The sequence below is a fragment of the Magnolia sinica genome, chromosome 7 (genome assembly GCF_029962835.1).
Source record: "Magnolia sinica isolate HGM2019 chromosome 7, MsV1, whole genome shotgun sequence".
Classification (NCBI taxonomy): Eukaryota; Viridiplantae; Streptophyta; class Magnoliopsida; order Magnoliales; family Magnoliaceae; genus Magnolia; species Magnolia sinica.
The window spans coordinates 5,827,713-5,842,354 of NC_080579.1; the positions used below are offsets into that span (position 1 = coordinate 5,827,713).

The 14,642-nt window shown below is 39.0% G+C and overlaps 1 protein-coding gene across 5 annotated transcripts; it reads right to left on the bottom strand.

The window, feature by feature from the left end:
* Positions 1–1,732: 1,732 nt before the first annotated feature.
* Positions 1,733–11,526, bottom strand: LOC131250942 (uncharacterized). 5 transcript variants are annotated; one of them, XM_058251355.1, is made up of 11 exons: positions 11,301–11,525; positions 9,844–9,898; positions 9,660–9,695; positions 9,269–9,313; positions 8,994–9,077; positions 7,895–7,960; positions 7,755–7,793; positions 6,084–6,183; positions 5,514–5,664; positions 4,545–4,659; positions 1,733–1,964 (listed from the first exon to the last, which is right to left on the bottom strand). In XM_058251355.1, exons 1-10 carry the CDS (start codon positions 11,474–11,476, stop codon positions 4,626–4,628), a joined length of 786 nt encoding a protein of 261 aa, XP_058107338.1. In that variant the 5' UTR covers positions 11,477–11,525; the 3' UTR covers positions 1,733–1,964; positions 4,545–4,625. The 5 variants fall into 5 exon arrangements, with proteins under 5 accessions (XP_058107338.1, XP_058107341.1, XP_058107340.1 ...); XM_058251358.1 differs by lacking the exon at positions 1,733–1,964 and adding an exon at positions 1,971–2,521 and having other exon boundaries at positions 11,301–11,526; XM_058251357.1 differs by lacking the exon at positions 1,733–1,964 and adding an exon at positions 2,533–3,400 and having other exon boundaries at positions 11,301–11,526.
* Positions 11,527–14,642: the final 3,116 nt, after the last annotated feature.

Sequence of the window (14,642 nt, forward strand, 5' to 3'; positions counted from 1 at the left end):
TAACATCATTATTGCATAATGATTGTATGTCTCCAAATACTATAGTATTTTGGCTGTCCAATTCTTATATTTGTTATAAAATTCATGTTACGGAAAAATTTATTAAATTAAGCATAACCCTGTTTCATAGACCATGGAATTGTAATCAATGAACTATATTTACTATGAATGTCGGTCACTTATATCGTACATATAACTAAAATATCACATGTAAAGGGCATATATGCATGGACGGCATGTATGAACCACATGCATCAATGTGGAGCCTACATATGTGGTGAGTTTTAAAATCCACCAAAAATTCCACCTGGACCCAATGCAATTCCACCCCAGCTAATTCCAATCCTTCCATCCTCCCCTAGCATTTGGAATTTACATGGACCAAATATAATTTCATCTCAGTTAACCTCATCTAAGCCCATGTACCAAATAGGCCATAGAATTGATGAGCCAACTAACTTTCGAACTGTAACTAATTGATGGTGGGCTCCTCATTTTAATTGAGCTAATGTATGCCATGTATTCCATTTCTTAGTACCTGATTATGAAGCACAGCTTCACCAATGGTAAATATCATATGTTCGAGCTGTGTGGGGCCCACTTGTGATGTTTATATGGAACTCAGGATATCCATATATTGCACAGCCTCATGTTCACCGTACATCTCAAGAATCAACCTGTTTGGGAACCCAGGTGGGACACACCACATAGAACATTGTGGAATCAGGCCTCTGACCTATGTATTTAAATGGTTTGGGACACTTGAATTTTGGACTGGTCTGAATTTTTGTTTGTCCCATCATAGTTGTTGTGGAGCATGCCTTATTATTAGGTTGGATGGCAAATAAACAACATGGTGGACCCCGCATTCCATCTCAAATTTCTATGGTGGGTGCTGTCCTTTCCAGTGTTCTTTTGATATTCGCCGGTCTTTCTGAGTGTAAAATACACCTGGCTTGGGCATGAACAAAACAAAATCAAATTTTTGAATGAGCTCAACCGAGTAGTTCAAAATATTGGGCCAAAGCTAACCACAGGCTCAGCCAATTGACAGCCCTTCCTTTGTGTGGCCCTCAATAAGTTTTTAATACGTTTGATCCCTACCGTTTCCTGTGGTGTGGTCCACTTGAGATTTGGGTATGCTTCAATTTTGAGTTCATGTCCTAAAATAAGCTAGCAAAACATATAAATAACGCGGATAAAACACATACATAAAGGTGGCTCATATAGTCCTGCCTGGATGGAGGTTGGTGGTGGTAGGGTCACCACGCAGTAAGCGTCCCCTGTACGAAATCTATATTTGTTCCATCCAAGTAGGCCTCTATGTTTCATCAACTATCGTTGGTCGAACCTATGGTTGGCATCCCCACCCCATTGTTTGTCGATTTGGCTGATTTTTTGCCTTAGGGTCTAGCATCAAGGAGCGCACCTGATGAACGCAGTAGATTTCACATATACAGCACATCGACGAAGAGCTCAAATGTTTTAGGTACTGCCAGGAATGTCTAGTGTGGCATATGGCACATGGGCATAAAATCAGGGCGATTTGGTGGGCCACACACTTCCGAATAAAAAGGACTGTTAAGAATATCATGTAAAACACAGCATTATGATACATGCTAATGTGCCCGTGCCGCATGGGAGTGAGGTCCAGGCAATTGCTCAAGTGATCATCAGGTGGGCCACACAATTATGAATAAAAAGGGACAAAAAAAAAAAAAAAAACCTAACATATGGTGAAGTGATCCAATAAACAAAGAGACAATGTACATTTATCAGTTCTTTGTACATGTATATCAGTCTATGAAATAAAAATCCAGTTTGAGAATGCAATCATAGAATGGAAATTAGATTCGAAGAAAATTTAGGGCGTGTTTGGGTACCACTGATCTACCGCTTGTTGGAAGCATATCAACAGCTGGATTTGAGCTTAAGATTGTTGCCTAATCAGGTGTCCAACATGCCTGAAATTTCAACATAATGCATTTTGCACAAAACAAGTGTGTGAGAGAAGGAATTCAAACCTTGCTAACCTCATGTTTGCAACAGCTTTCTCAAGAAATACTAGTCTCAGCATATTTAATGAGAAATGAAAAATGAGAGGCATCCAAACATGCCTCGTGGAGAAATAAGTAAGGGAATGAATCGGAATTTCTAATATTATCTTTCTAATTATATGGAGATAATTATATAGAATTAGAGAGGAGGTATAGGTAGAAAATAATACTACATTTCCGAAGAGAACTAATACAACTATTAGAAGAGATGAGAAAAGGAGGAAAAGTCCTAGAGAAAGAGTGAGACACAGAGAGTATAGACATTCTTCAATACCACCCCTCAAGTTGGTGTCGAGATATTGATGATGTCCAATTTGTGTAACGAACTAAGAAACCTTGATCTTCTAACAACTTTTGTGAAACAATTGGCTAGTTGGTTCTTAATTCATACAAACTGAGTAGAAATCACCTTAGCTTGAACATTTTCTGTGATGAAGTGACAATCTGCTTTAATGTGCTTTTGTCTGTTTATGAAACACATGATTAATTGAAATATGAATAGTTGTGTGATTGTCATAAAATAAATCAATAGGCTTGTCATTATGAAAATCCATGTCCTTAAGTAGAGCTTTTATCCAGATAAGTTCACATGTGGTTGAGGCCATTTGCTCTACACTCTACTTCTGCATAGACCAAGCAACAATGCTTTGTTTTTTTTACTTTTTTATGTAATTAAGTTTCCACCAATAAAGGTACACATACCAATCCTAGACCTTTTGTCAAAAGGACAACATGCCCAATCAACATCTGAATAGCTCGTAATATTTAGATACCCATTACATTTCATTAGCACTCATTTTTTGGGAGAACCCTTTAGGTATCAAAGGATTCGATTTACAGCTTTCATGTGAATCAATAATGGCCCGGGCATGATTTGGCTGACCAAAGAAATGGCTTGCACAATGTCTGTATGGGCAATAGTAAGCTATATGATCGTCCGACCAGTCGTTGAGATCTTATATGGGCTTTTCCATTTATTCAAAAAGCCAAACATTGCAATCGACTGTATTATCGGCAGGCTTTATAGCTAACTTTCTTATCTCTTTCAGGAGATCTAATGCATATTTCCTTTGTGATAAGAAAATTTTAATTTTTTGAAGAAGTTATTTCTATACTCAAGAAATACTTCAATTTACCAAGATCTTTTATGTCGAATCATGTTTTAAGATTGCATTTCAGCTATTCAATGTCTTAATCATCATCACCCGTAACTGTTATATCATCAGCATACACTAAAATAATCAGTGTCGCTGCACACCGGAGTCTACATGCTGAGTGGTCCAACGATCAGAACCGTCCATGTTGTGAACTCTATGCGAGACAGGCTACATAAGAAACTTATGCTGAATGGATAATTGTAACCATCACTCTCTACAGACGAATCTATGCAAAGAAAATTTTCAATTGCTTGCATTCAACTCTAAAAATCAAAGGTTATGATCACAATATGGACACACATAAGGAAACTGATGACAAATAGCAAATGCCACAATACATCTCCGACTTGTACAAATGATGATTAAGAAAAAACTGTTGACATGAATAACTCTTCCTAGCTTGCTTCTAGAAACAAGCATTCATAGTAATGATACCAGGAAATAAACAATGCTCGGTTCGAACTAGTGGTGTCATCGGCTCTACTTTTGAGTGATCCAGATAGTTCATATGGTGGGCCCCACCATGAAGTGGTGGTGTTGCAAACAACTACTTTGCTGGATAATTGCAACCTTCCAATTATTGACCTGCACATGGATGGATGACAAAGTGTAAAAATGTAACCTTGGCCTGAATACAATGCAAATGATCCCATCATTTGGGTGGCTGGAATAGTTTGATCGTGGGGCCCAGCAGTTGAACAATCTCAATCACTGAAAACCGGGGCTGACCCATACCAAAATTAGGCTGAACAATAGCCCCGCCAAGCAGTGGATAGCCAAAGGAACTATTCAAGATTCAATGCAGAGTATCAGTGATGCATTGAAAGAGTAATGAACACATACAACATTAGCATTGGAAACTCTTACAATGCCACATTGTTTTACCTGCCAACATGTCAATAGTTCATCGGTGTCGCTAAATGTAGGACCCCCATCATGAAGCTAACTGATTGTGAAAATGAGGTCAAACACTCATCAGGTCAGCCACGCCATTAAAATCAATGTATGATGACCTGAGCCAACATAAAGGTGTTGAGAACCGGCCTGATTTTCGCAATGGTTGATCTTCATGATGGGGGCCCCACCATTATGCCGGGCCCAGATGTCCTGCACATGTGACATGCTGGCAGGGAACACATTACAGCATGCTATGGTTGTTTGTGACCATTCCTCATATTGTAATTGGTTTGTTTTATCTATTGAACAGTGGTTGAAACTGCCATACATAAATACTCGAGTTTTGGAGGAAAATTTTGCCACTCTGATGCAATAATACGATGCATGTAAAGAAATTTGCAACAAGAAAAGCAAAAACGAGGTTGGGTTTTACCATGATTTTAGAATTGGTGTTGCAGCATCCTCGACTTAGTTGAGTTTGTTATGGTGTAGGTGAAATCATGAAAGTTGTTTACTACACAGCGACGAATTGATTCTCTGCCCTTTTCCTGCATTAGGTCCAATTGATCAGAAGCTATGTAATAAGGATATGGGTCCACTCAGTGTTAGATACCGATATGATAAGTCTCACATAGCAAGTGCTAAGAATCCAACTCGCCATAATGTTGGTAGGCAATGCATGAATACATTGGTGTTTTTCAAAAAACAGAAGAAAAGCCCAGTAGAAAGGGAAAAGAATGTGTGCATTCATATCTCCTACCATCCAACATCATGGGTACCAAATACCAATCTTATCATGCATTTCAAAATAGACTTCTAAAATTTTAAATATTAAATTTCTTATAGATTCCCACCAACTGCCTCCAAATGGTGGGAAGTGATGCGTCCACCAACTCTTAGTGCTTTCTTTGCATATTGAAGTCACCCTCAAATAAAAATATCAAATTCCAACTTGAGAAATGCTATAACATTGCATTCTCAATGTACATGCAGAAAAAAAGTATGGTGTCTGTAGCCATTGATCAACATGGGCCACCATGTGGATGTACAATAAGCCAAAAATCTATTGATTTGACCACTCTGACCATGGGATTGTTGAGGTTTGCCATTTGGATATTGACCATTTGTTATTTCTTGTGTTAATCATCCCTTTTCAGGTCACTGAATGGAAGATTACTACTGATGCCAACATATCAATGACCCAAAATCACAAAGCGCAAGCGCTACACGTGCTTAGAGCTCTTCTGTTTCGCACTTCACGGAGCACTCCATTTTCCATCTTAATGGGTTTTATTTTCACTCGTAGTCAATTGCTAATTTCGGCTCAATGTTTCAATACTAGGCTTGAAAATTGAAATCCATGATTGAAGTAAAAATAAAAACAAGGGTCTCAAATCTTCACCGATTTACGGCTTCATAACCATGCAAAGTGGCACGCCGAGCAAGTTCATATATTGCACTGAAGTTCCTCAGCCTCATTGCTTCTTTATTGAATATAGCATCAGATAATACAACTGCAGATGCCCCTTGAGCAATGTATGTCTCTACTGAATCTGTAAAAAGAACAAGAATTAAATACACGTGTAAAATCTTTTAAGCCAAACTTCACGAATGGGGCATAGAGGCGGATGAATGTGCATCATACAAGAAAATTTTTCTATGTAAATTTTCCAAAACAATGGAAAACATTTGAGGTAATTGCAGAATCATGCAATAGTAGTGCTAGCACAGCTTGAGGCGTGACCGTGTTGGCATGTGAATGGTGGTGTCAAACTGTCAATGTGCGACTCTGCCATGGATGGTTCCAAGAGCCCTAGTGTGGGAAGCTGATAGTGTAAGTTTTGCCAATCTGCCATATAAAAGCCAACCCAAATTGCTAGGGAAAAGGCTAAGATGATTATGATGATGATTTGAGTGATATGAGAAATGACTCTACAGTGAGAAATGAGACTCTACAATTCACACAATCAACCTATTGTTATGCCTTGGGAAGCAACCATTGGAATATGAGAAAATGGTCTCTTGAGTGCCGAAATATATTGAGCACCGCCTAATGCTGAGATTGGATAAACCTGGAAGAAAGAAATTTCGAAAAAAATAATAATTAGTGGAGATTTTGTTAAACTGTGAAAAAATATTTTCGACATCAATGACAGAGTAAACTAGAGTTACTTACTATTACCACCTGCATCAAAGTACTGAAATTTACAAAGGGGCTTTTCAAAAAAACAAAAAAAAAAAAATTACAATGATATGCATTGATAGCATGTTGTTTTTGCAATTGAAAAGAGAGGAAAAGAGGGAGTAAGAAAAAAGCAATCAAGCAAAGCTTTGATATTTTTTATTTTATTTTATTTTATTTTTAGGGCTGGTTTGGACACAACTTCTGAGAAAGGGAGTTTCTGCAAAAGCAGGCACATAACATCGATTCGCCAAAACCAATCTGATTGGTTTTTGGCAAGTGATCTTTTTAGCGCCTGTTTCGTGGAGAGGAGCAATCAAAAGGGAGTTAAGGAAGGGCAACCAAACAAACATCTCAAAAATGGCATTGGGTCTCAAAATCTCCTTTTGAAGGCGTGTCCAGAACAGGCCCTAAAGGAGCTACACACAATAGAAAAGGCCGAAAGCTCCAATTCTCTCCTAAATCAATTGAAAGTTTATTGTCACAGTGCACAAAATACCTGAACTACCTCTAATGAGATTCATACTACCAAACAACTCATACAATTGCAAACTATGCATTAGGTTAAAGCAAAATACTAATTGCACACACTTCTGCACATGACTTCCCACTGCAGCACATGTCAGACAGATACAAAATCCAGACTACACATCTAGTGGGTCACACGATATACTCGCTATGACAGAAAAATCAGGCCAATCAGATGATCAGAAGGCATGATTAGCTTACCATGACTTGTTCATCAAGCAAAAGTGATGTAAGACAATTAACCACTTGCTCTAAAAGCTCGAACTGATAGAACATGGCGAATTAATCCCTTTATCTCATAGCCCAGGCCCCACATCCATGGGTTAGGTCCTCGGCCAAACCCTCCTCGTAGGCCCCAAATCCATGGGTTTTACCTCCTCATGGGCCCCACATTCCACAGGCCACTCCGCTCGAGCCCGGTGTGAAAATGCCCCCGCATTAAAAAGTCATGCATAGGGAAAAACCATCCATCATCCGACGGATTGTGTGCATGAAATCAAAAGGCAACATGCATGCTCTACTGTTATTACATGGTCTATACCATATATCTATTTTACAAATAAAAAACAAGAGATTTTTATGATGCCTGATAGAAAGAACTGACCTATTCTGTTCGACCCGACAATGGTAAGGTGGACTCCACATTTCACCAATATAAGCCATTGATATGGTGGGCCTCATCATGGGAAGGCAAGGCCCCAATATCTCCCTTATCTGATGATCCTATCCGTCCTGACAAATGGCCCAAAGTTAATGGAAGCCGAGTTGAACAGTTAGGATCATCAGATGGGGGAGAACTTCATGGTATCTCACACCCACCATCGACAAACAATCTAGATCGCTGAAAAAGTGGACCCATGTGTACATTTAGAGGGCGCGAGTTGGATAGAACATTGTATATTTCCAAAAAAGAAATATAGTGATAAAGCTGACCTTGACTATTCTTGCACCAGCATTATACGCATTCAATACCTGTATAAGCATTAAAAGAGTGGACTGAGCTTAAAAACCCAATTTACATTGCAAAAGCTTAAAAAGAAGTGACGAAAAAAAAATAAAAAATCCATCCTTACTTCTGTTGGAGTCATCACTCCAGGGATGTACAGAACATCACTACCATGGAAATCATCTGAGATTTCCTGATGAAATAAAAGCATTAAAGATTTCTTGATGATATAAAGGCATTGGAATTCATGAACAACCACAACCATATATCTTCGACAGCAATCTGATCAAGGGGCCTTTCCATAAATTGAGATTGATGCTTCTTGAGAAGATAGTTAATTTGTTATTTTGGTTGCTCCACATATCATGATTAATCAGTCTAATTTGATGTAAAATATCATGATATTTCATGAAATTTGGTGCAACCAAACATACCCTGATTGAAAAGAGGTGTCCCTCAGTGGTACTAGTACCACCATTAGCTTACGGTGGTACCAGTACCTGGCAAATGTGGGTCCCACGTGATGTATGAAGGACATCCAGCCTGTTCATCAGATGTGTGAGCTCATGTTACCTCCTGTCATAAAATATCAGCCCAACCCAATTACCCAACATTTATGTGGGCCACGGCACAGGGAACGATATGGGAGGGAACACCCACTCTTGAGAAGGGTATAATGGATATAGAAGCATTGGAAAATTTAAGTTTCTAAAGGGCAAGATGGTCAACAAGGCAGACTCACTTCTTTTCTTCTTCTTTTTTTTTTTTTAAAAAAAAAAACTATAAAAAGTGCAATAATGCATAAATTTTGAACATAAAACTAAGGGTGTGTTTGGTTGCACCAACTATCACAAAATTTCCTCATTTGGTGCAAATTTTATGAAATTTGTTGCAACCAAACTGATGCAGGACAATTAACCACTTGCTCTAAAAGCTCGAACTGATAGAGCATGACGAATCAATCCATTTATATCATAGCCCAAGCCCCACATCCCATGGGTTAGGACCTCAGTCGAACCCCCTCGTGGGCCCCACTTCACATGGGTTCTGCTTCACACGAGCCACCCGCTTCACACGGGTGGGGCCCGCCCCACACGGGCCACCCACTCCGAGTGTGCCCCCTGCATCCCACAAGCCACCCCACTTGAGCCCGGTGTGAAAATGCCCCTGCATTACAAACACATTGTATAATGGCGCACCATGATAAGGAAGCACCAAAAGCGCACCTTGACAGTAGCAGGGCTCATGAGAAACTTGGCCCCAGCTTTCATGCCATTTCTTGCATCCTTAGTATTTAAGACAGTTCCAACCTGCAAGATCATTACCATTTAACACCTTCAGAACAACATTAAAAGTCATCTGGAATTCCACGGACGATGTATTCATTCTACATGGATGATCAAAGTCATAGTCTAAACATCTTATCGCATAGAACATGTTTTTGGAAATGTGCAGACAGCATAGATAAACAACAACATTTAACTAGAAGCTGAATAATTACTCCGATCACAGATGTTGGATGATCATGAACAAGTCCTTGTATCACCTGCAAGGAAGAGAAAAGTGCATAAGTTTTTATCAGAGAGGTTGGTTACATTCAAACGAAGGTTTTAAGACTCGATGCGGGCGCTGGACTTGGTTAATCCACCAATGTACAGAATAATTCAGTCGTATGTGCGATTACAGACATTATGGCTTTGTAACAGACGACTGGGCCAGTGCTAATGAATATCAACAGAGTCATGCTAGCTTGATACGAGTCACCTGTTGGATCGACAACTCGTATTAGAGATAAAAGACAATCGAGTCAAGTCGACGAATCGTTTCATATTGCACGAGTATTATATAATGATTCTTTCAAATGACTACATGGAATTTGTAAGTTGGACAACCTCAAACACACCTGGCGTCAACGTCACAATCTCCAGCTAAACATAAAGAAAAAATAAGAACATTTCAGAATTGCATATAATATTTATGAACTCAAATAAAAACAAGTACATTTCCAAGAATCAACAAAAAGAATTTCCACCACTCTTTGATGAACAAGTAATGCATTCGTGTAAAGAGACTCACAACTGAAATGCCACCTTCAAGTGCTGCATGAGCAGCTTCTCTCGCCAGCTCAGCACTAATGAAATGGTACAGCAAATGTAAACTATTAAGTCCATGTCATTTGGAGTTTCAGATGCTAGTGATATTATGGGCATGTTTGGATGCATTATTGAAATGAATTGTACACATTAGTCTCGCAGACTAGAATGACAGATTATAATCGTCATAACATTTGTATTGAGGACATGGGCCAAATTGCAATTTGGGCTCTACCCCATTAAGAAAGTTACAACCGTTCATTAAAATCTGTCATCTCATCATTTCCTCTTGATTGAACTGAATGTGGGCATTTCAATTCAATTCAGTTCTGCATCCAAACAGTCATTTGAGTTGCAATAAGAATCTTACATGTTAGATATCTATAAACAAAATCAAAGCCAACCACCATTTAAAGAGTTGGCCGAGCTGACCAAGTGGGGTTATGTTGATCCACACTATCATGGGGTCCACTTGGATGGACAACGGTCCAGATATCTCACAGATACAATCTTATTAACCACCTGTTACAAGGACAGATGGCTGTAAATTGGATGGCTAGGATCATTCAATTTTAAGATAGACCGATCAGCACGATTTTAGGACTGAACCATCTATCAAGGTGCCCGAGATTTGGACGATCACGGCCATCATGCAATGTCAATGGTACTGGATGAGTTACCAAAGTTAACTGAATGAGCCCAGATCCACTATAAAGCTTTGTAGTTTAAGCTTAACCTACTATGTGGTGTGTGGGGCCCACCGTCATATGCGAATGATTTCCAATCTTTCCGCCATGTGGCCCCCATGTTCTCCTTGGTGCCCAAAAATTCATGCGGATACAAAATTCGAGTGGGCCACACCATGTAAAATCTTGACTGAAAGTCTGAAACCACGTGATGTGGGCCACCTGAATTTTGGAATGGCCTGATTTTTGGGGTGTCCACTCATCCTGATGAGGCACGCCTTCGGAATGGATTGGATGGCATGAAAAACAAAACAAAACAAAAAAAAAAAAAAAGTGGGCCCCACATGAATCTGGAAGGTTTTTAACAGTGGGCGGCTCCATCCCAACTGTTCCCTGTGGTGTGGCCCACCTGAGTTTTCAATCGCCCTGATAATTTTTAAAGCCAAGGGGAACCCGAGGGGGCCCACATGATGAACGGTTTCCATATCTTACACACGTCAAGGTGGGTCCCACACAACGTGTTGTGGGTTTCCTCTAACTGAATTGCCCACTTCTGATTATCCAATGGCTCAAAAGTACTACCTGAGACGATCTTAACCATCCAACCATAGACATCTGCCCATCAAAACGTCGACTCGATTTTCAACCAAACCGATCTAACGTTCAAAACATCCGATTGATACACACTTCGAGATATGGTTAATCCATAGTGGGGCCCAACAGATGAACGGTCTGGATGATGAATTCCATTTACCTTTGGGCGCGAAGGCATGCGATGACGCCGGAGTTCTCTATTGCCATCAGCGTCTTCGGAAGAGGAGAGAGCGAGGATTTATGAGAACGGCAGGAGACGTTAAAGTGCGCCCGAAACCCTAACGTGCGCCGGAAAGACGATTGGGAGGAGAAGGGCGTGGATGTTACGGTCGCCATTGATTGCAGCTGCGTCTCGAGGCGAGCGGGAGCTTATCTGCAGGAAGAGTGACGCAATGCCCAAACGGAGACGGATTGGCTGCTCCCCCTGACACCAGCCCCGTGGCTGGTGGTCGGTGCTCTGTGGGCCCCACCATGATGTATGTGTTCCATCCATTCCGTTCATCCATTTTTACATATGATTTTAGTGATTTATATAAAAATTAATAGGGATATAAATCTTATGTGGACAACACCACAGGAAAACAATAATGAGTTCTTCTCGAAAGTAGAATCTAAGCCTTCTGATTTGTGGCCCGAAGATAGACTATTAAGTAGATTAATAGATCATAGGTTCGTATTCATATTTCCTATTGTTCATCGCGTCGGTTTGTGCTAAAAGCTAAATTAGAATGAGTGGGAATATGCGGAAGCCGATTGGCTGGTGTACCTCTCGCCAGCTATACAGCTACTGTATTGGCGTCAGCAAGTTCTGTGGGTCTGATCACGAGGTATGTGTTATATCTAAACCGTCCATCCATTTAGTGAGCTCTTATTAAGGCTTGAAACGAAAAATAAGACAGATCTAACTATCAAGTGGACCACACTGCAAAAAGCAGTGGGGATTGAACATCTACCATTAAAACCCTTTTTGGGGTCACAAAAGTTTTGGATCAATATGAAATTTTTTTTACCCTTCATTCAGGTCTTTCTGACCTTATGAACAGATTGGATGGAAAATAAACATCATGGTGGTCCCTAAAAAATTTTTAACCGTGAAAATCATTATCTCCACTGCTATTTATTGTGTGGTGCAGATGATCTTTGGATATGATTTATTTTTTGGATAATTCTCTAAAATGATCTCTAAAAATAAATGAACCGTGTAGATATAATAAATACATCAATGTATGTCCCATAAAACTTTGATCTCCTTTGAACCGTTCGTACAACTTGGAGCTCGAGGATCGTCGGTGCTCGTCTTCGCACGACACGTACCTACAGCAGCTATATAGCTGCTGTGTGGTACACCAGCCAATCCGCTTCCGAATATGGTGCGTGTGTGATCTGAATGGAATTGTACTATTGGACATTTTTTAGGATATACCAAGATAATTCTACAATAATACATTTGTAGTGTATCAAGCAATGCTATATCATCTGTTAAGCGGTCGATTGAAAAATAAATAATGACTTTAAAAGCATAGCAGCTTAAATCATGCTAAATGGTTATAACAACCATCGTAACGTTGTAAGCATCTGAATGGCTAGATAGTAATATTAAAGCTATAAATAACGTAGAATTTCAACAAAATAAATGGTTACATATTAACTCAATTAAATTAAATTTATTTTTTAATTATTCTTTTAATTATTTATTATTTACCTTAGTGTAAGCAGTTTACTTTCTACTAGTAAATTACAAATTTTAAGGAATTATTTTACTTTTACTTGTTATTTATATTCATTACTGTACTACGTAATATAAGTAAGTATTAATAATTGTAATTCAAATCTACACTTGTACATTATATTTGATTTGAATAGTAATTAACTCTTTTTAGATAAAAATACCTTTACTTTCACGGTAGCACCGTGATATCCATAGTGTGCCACGTAACATTGTCCACTACCAGAAAAAATATTAACGGCCGTAGCTAAAAACATATGGCTATGAATCATAACTGTAGCAAGATCGTAACTATTAGTACTTCATTATATTCGTAGTCATTAGTTTTATGGCTGCGGATCTAATCCGTAGGCATTGCTTCTATAGTAAAAAGTATATACATCTTTGGATAATTGATCGAGCCTAATATGAAATTAAACAAACTTCGAATGAAATTGAGCGAGCTTCACATAAAATTGAGCGGAAAACATAAATACAAGCTTGTTCCAAAACTTCTATGACATATAAGAAATTTTTTCGATTTAAGATTTAGGGTAATTTGTTCAAATATACTTGTAGTACATGTTTTCTTCGATGGAGACATCATTTCTTGCCAAACTAAAACAAAGACAAAAAAGTAATGATTTAGTATAAATGATATTCTTATATAAAGAAGAGAGAAGATTTTAAAAAATAAATTTTATATAGATGAGTATTGCTATATAAAGAGGATAGAAGATTCCAAAAATTAGATTTTTGCATAATAAGAGAGTAGAGAAAATTACAAAAAATGAGTTTGTATTATAAAGTGTTTTTGTCCAAAAAAGGAGCAACAATTTAGTCTTAAAAAGTAAAGTTTGGAAGCATGGAGAAAAGCCGCCGGTGAAATGTGAGATTTATTGCGGGGAAAATCTCAAATATTTATGGGACATGGATTCCTCGCAAAACAAGAAGTTAATGGGCAAGGATGTTGGGTGGGGCACACCTAGATGTTTGTGAGAAATCCATCCCGTCTATCCGTTTTAAAGATTATTTTTAGGACGTTCAAACAAAAATAAAGTGTATCCAACACTCAAATGGGCCACACGAGAGAAAACAGTAGAAATCAAGTGAGCACCGTTGAAGCATTCTTATGGCCATCAAAGTTTTGTATCACGCCATCTTTTTCGTGTTTTCACTTCATCCCAATCGAAATGATCCTGTAAACAGTTTGGATAGCATATAGGCATCAAGGTGGAGCTCAGGAAGGTTTCTACAGTAAGAATTATTTTTCCCAATTTTCCCTCTCCTATGGCCATATGAGTGTTGGAAACAAATAAATTTTGGTGTAACCTCCTGAAATGATCTCCCAAATCCGAGGGACGGGTGGAGTTCTCACAAACATCTCGGCAGCCCACCCAGTATCCTTAAGCAGGAACTTCACGCAGCAGGCTCTCGAGGAAATCCGCGTCGATCTTCTTCCCAGGTATGTAGGAACCTGATTCGTTGGAATCTGAATATCCTCCTTCTTCACCTAACCTACATCAGTGGAGTCCACCTTCAGTTGACATAGACAACTGATCTGATAATCCCCACCGTTGATACGAGATTACAAAAAATTCTTCCACAGTGGAAGATCCCAACCGTCTAAGTATTTGTGTTTTTTCTCCTGGTCATTTATCCATCTATCTATCTGTTAGGATACAAATCAAAAGGGCCGAGAGCTTCCAGTCGAATATGGGGCCCACAGATCCACGGCATGGATCGCAGAGGAATTGACCGATCTTGTCCGTAGTTGTACGTCACGACATCATTCAT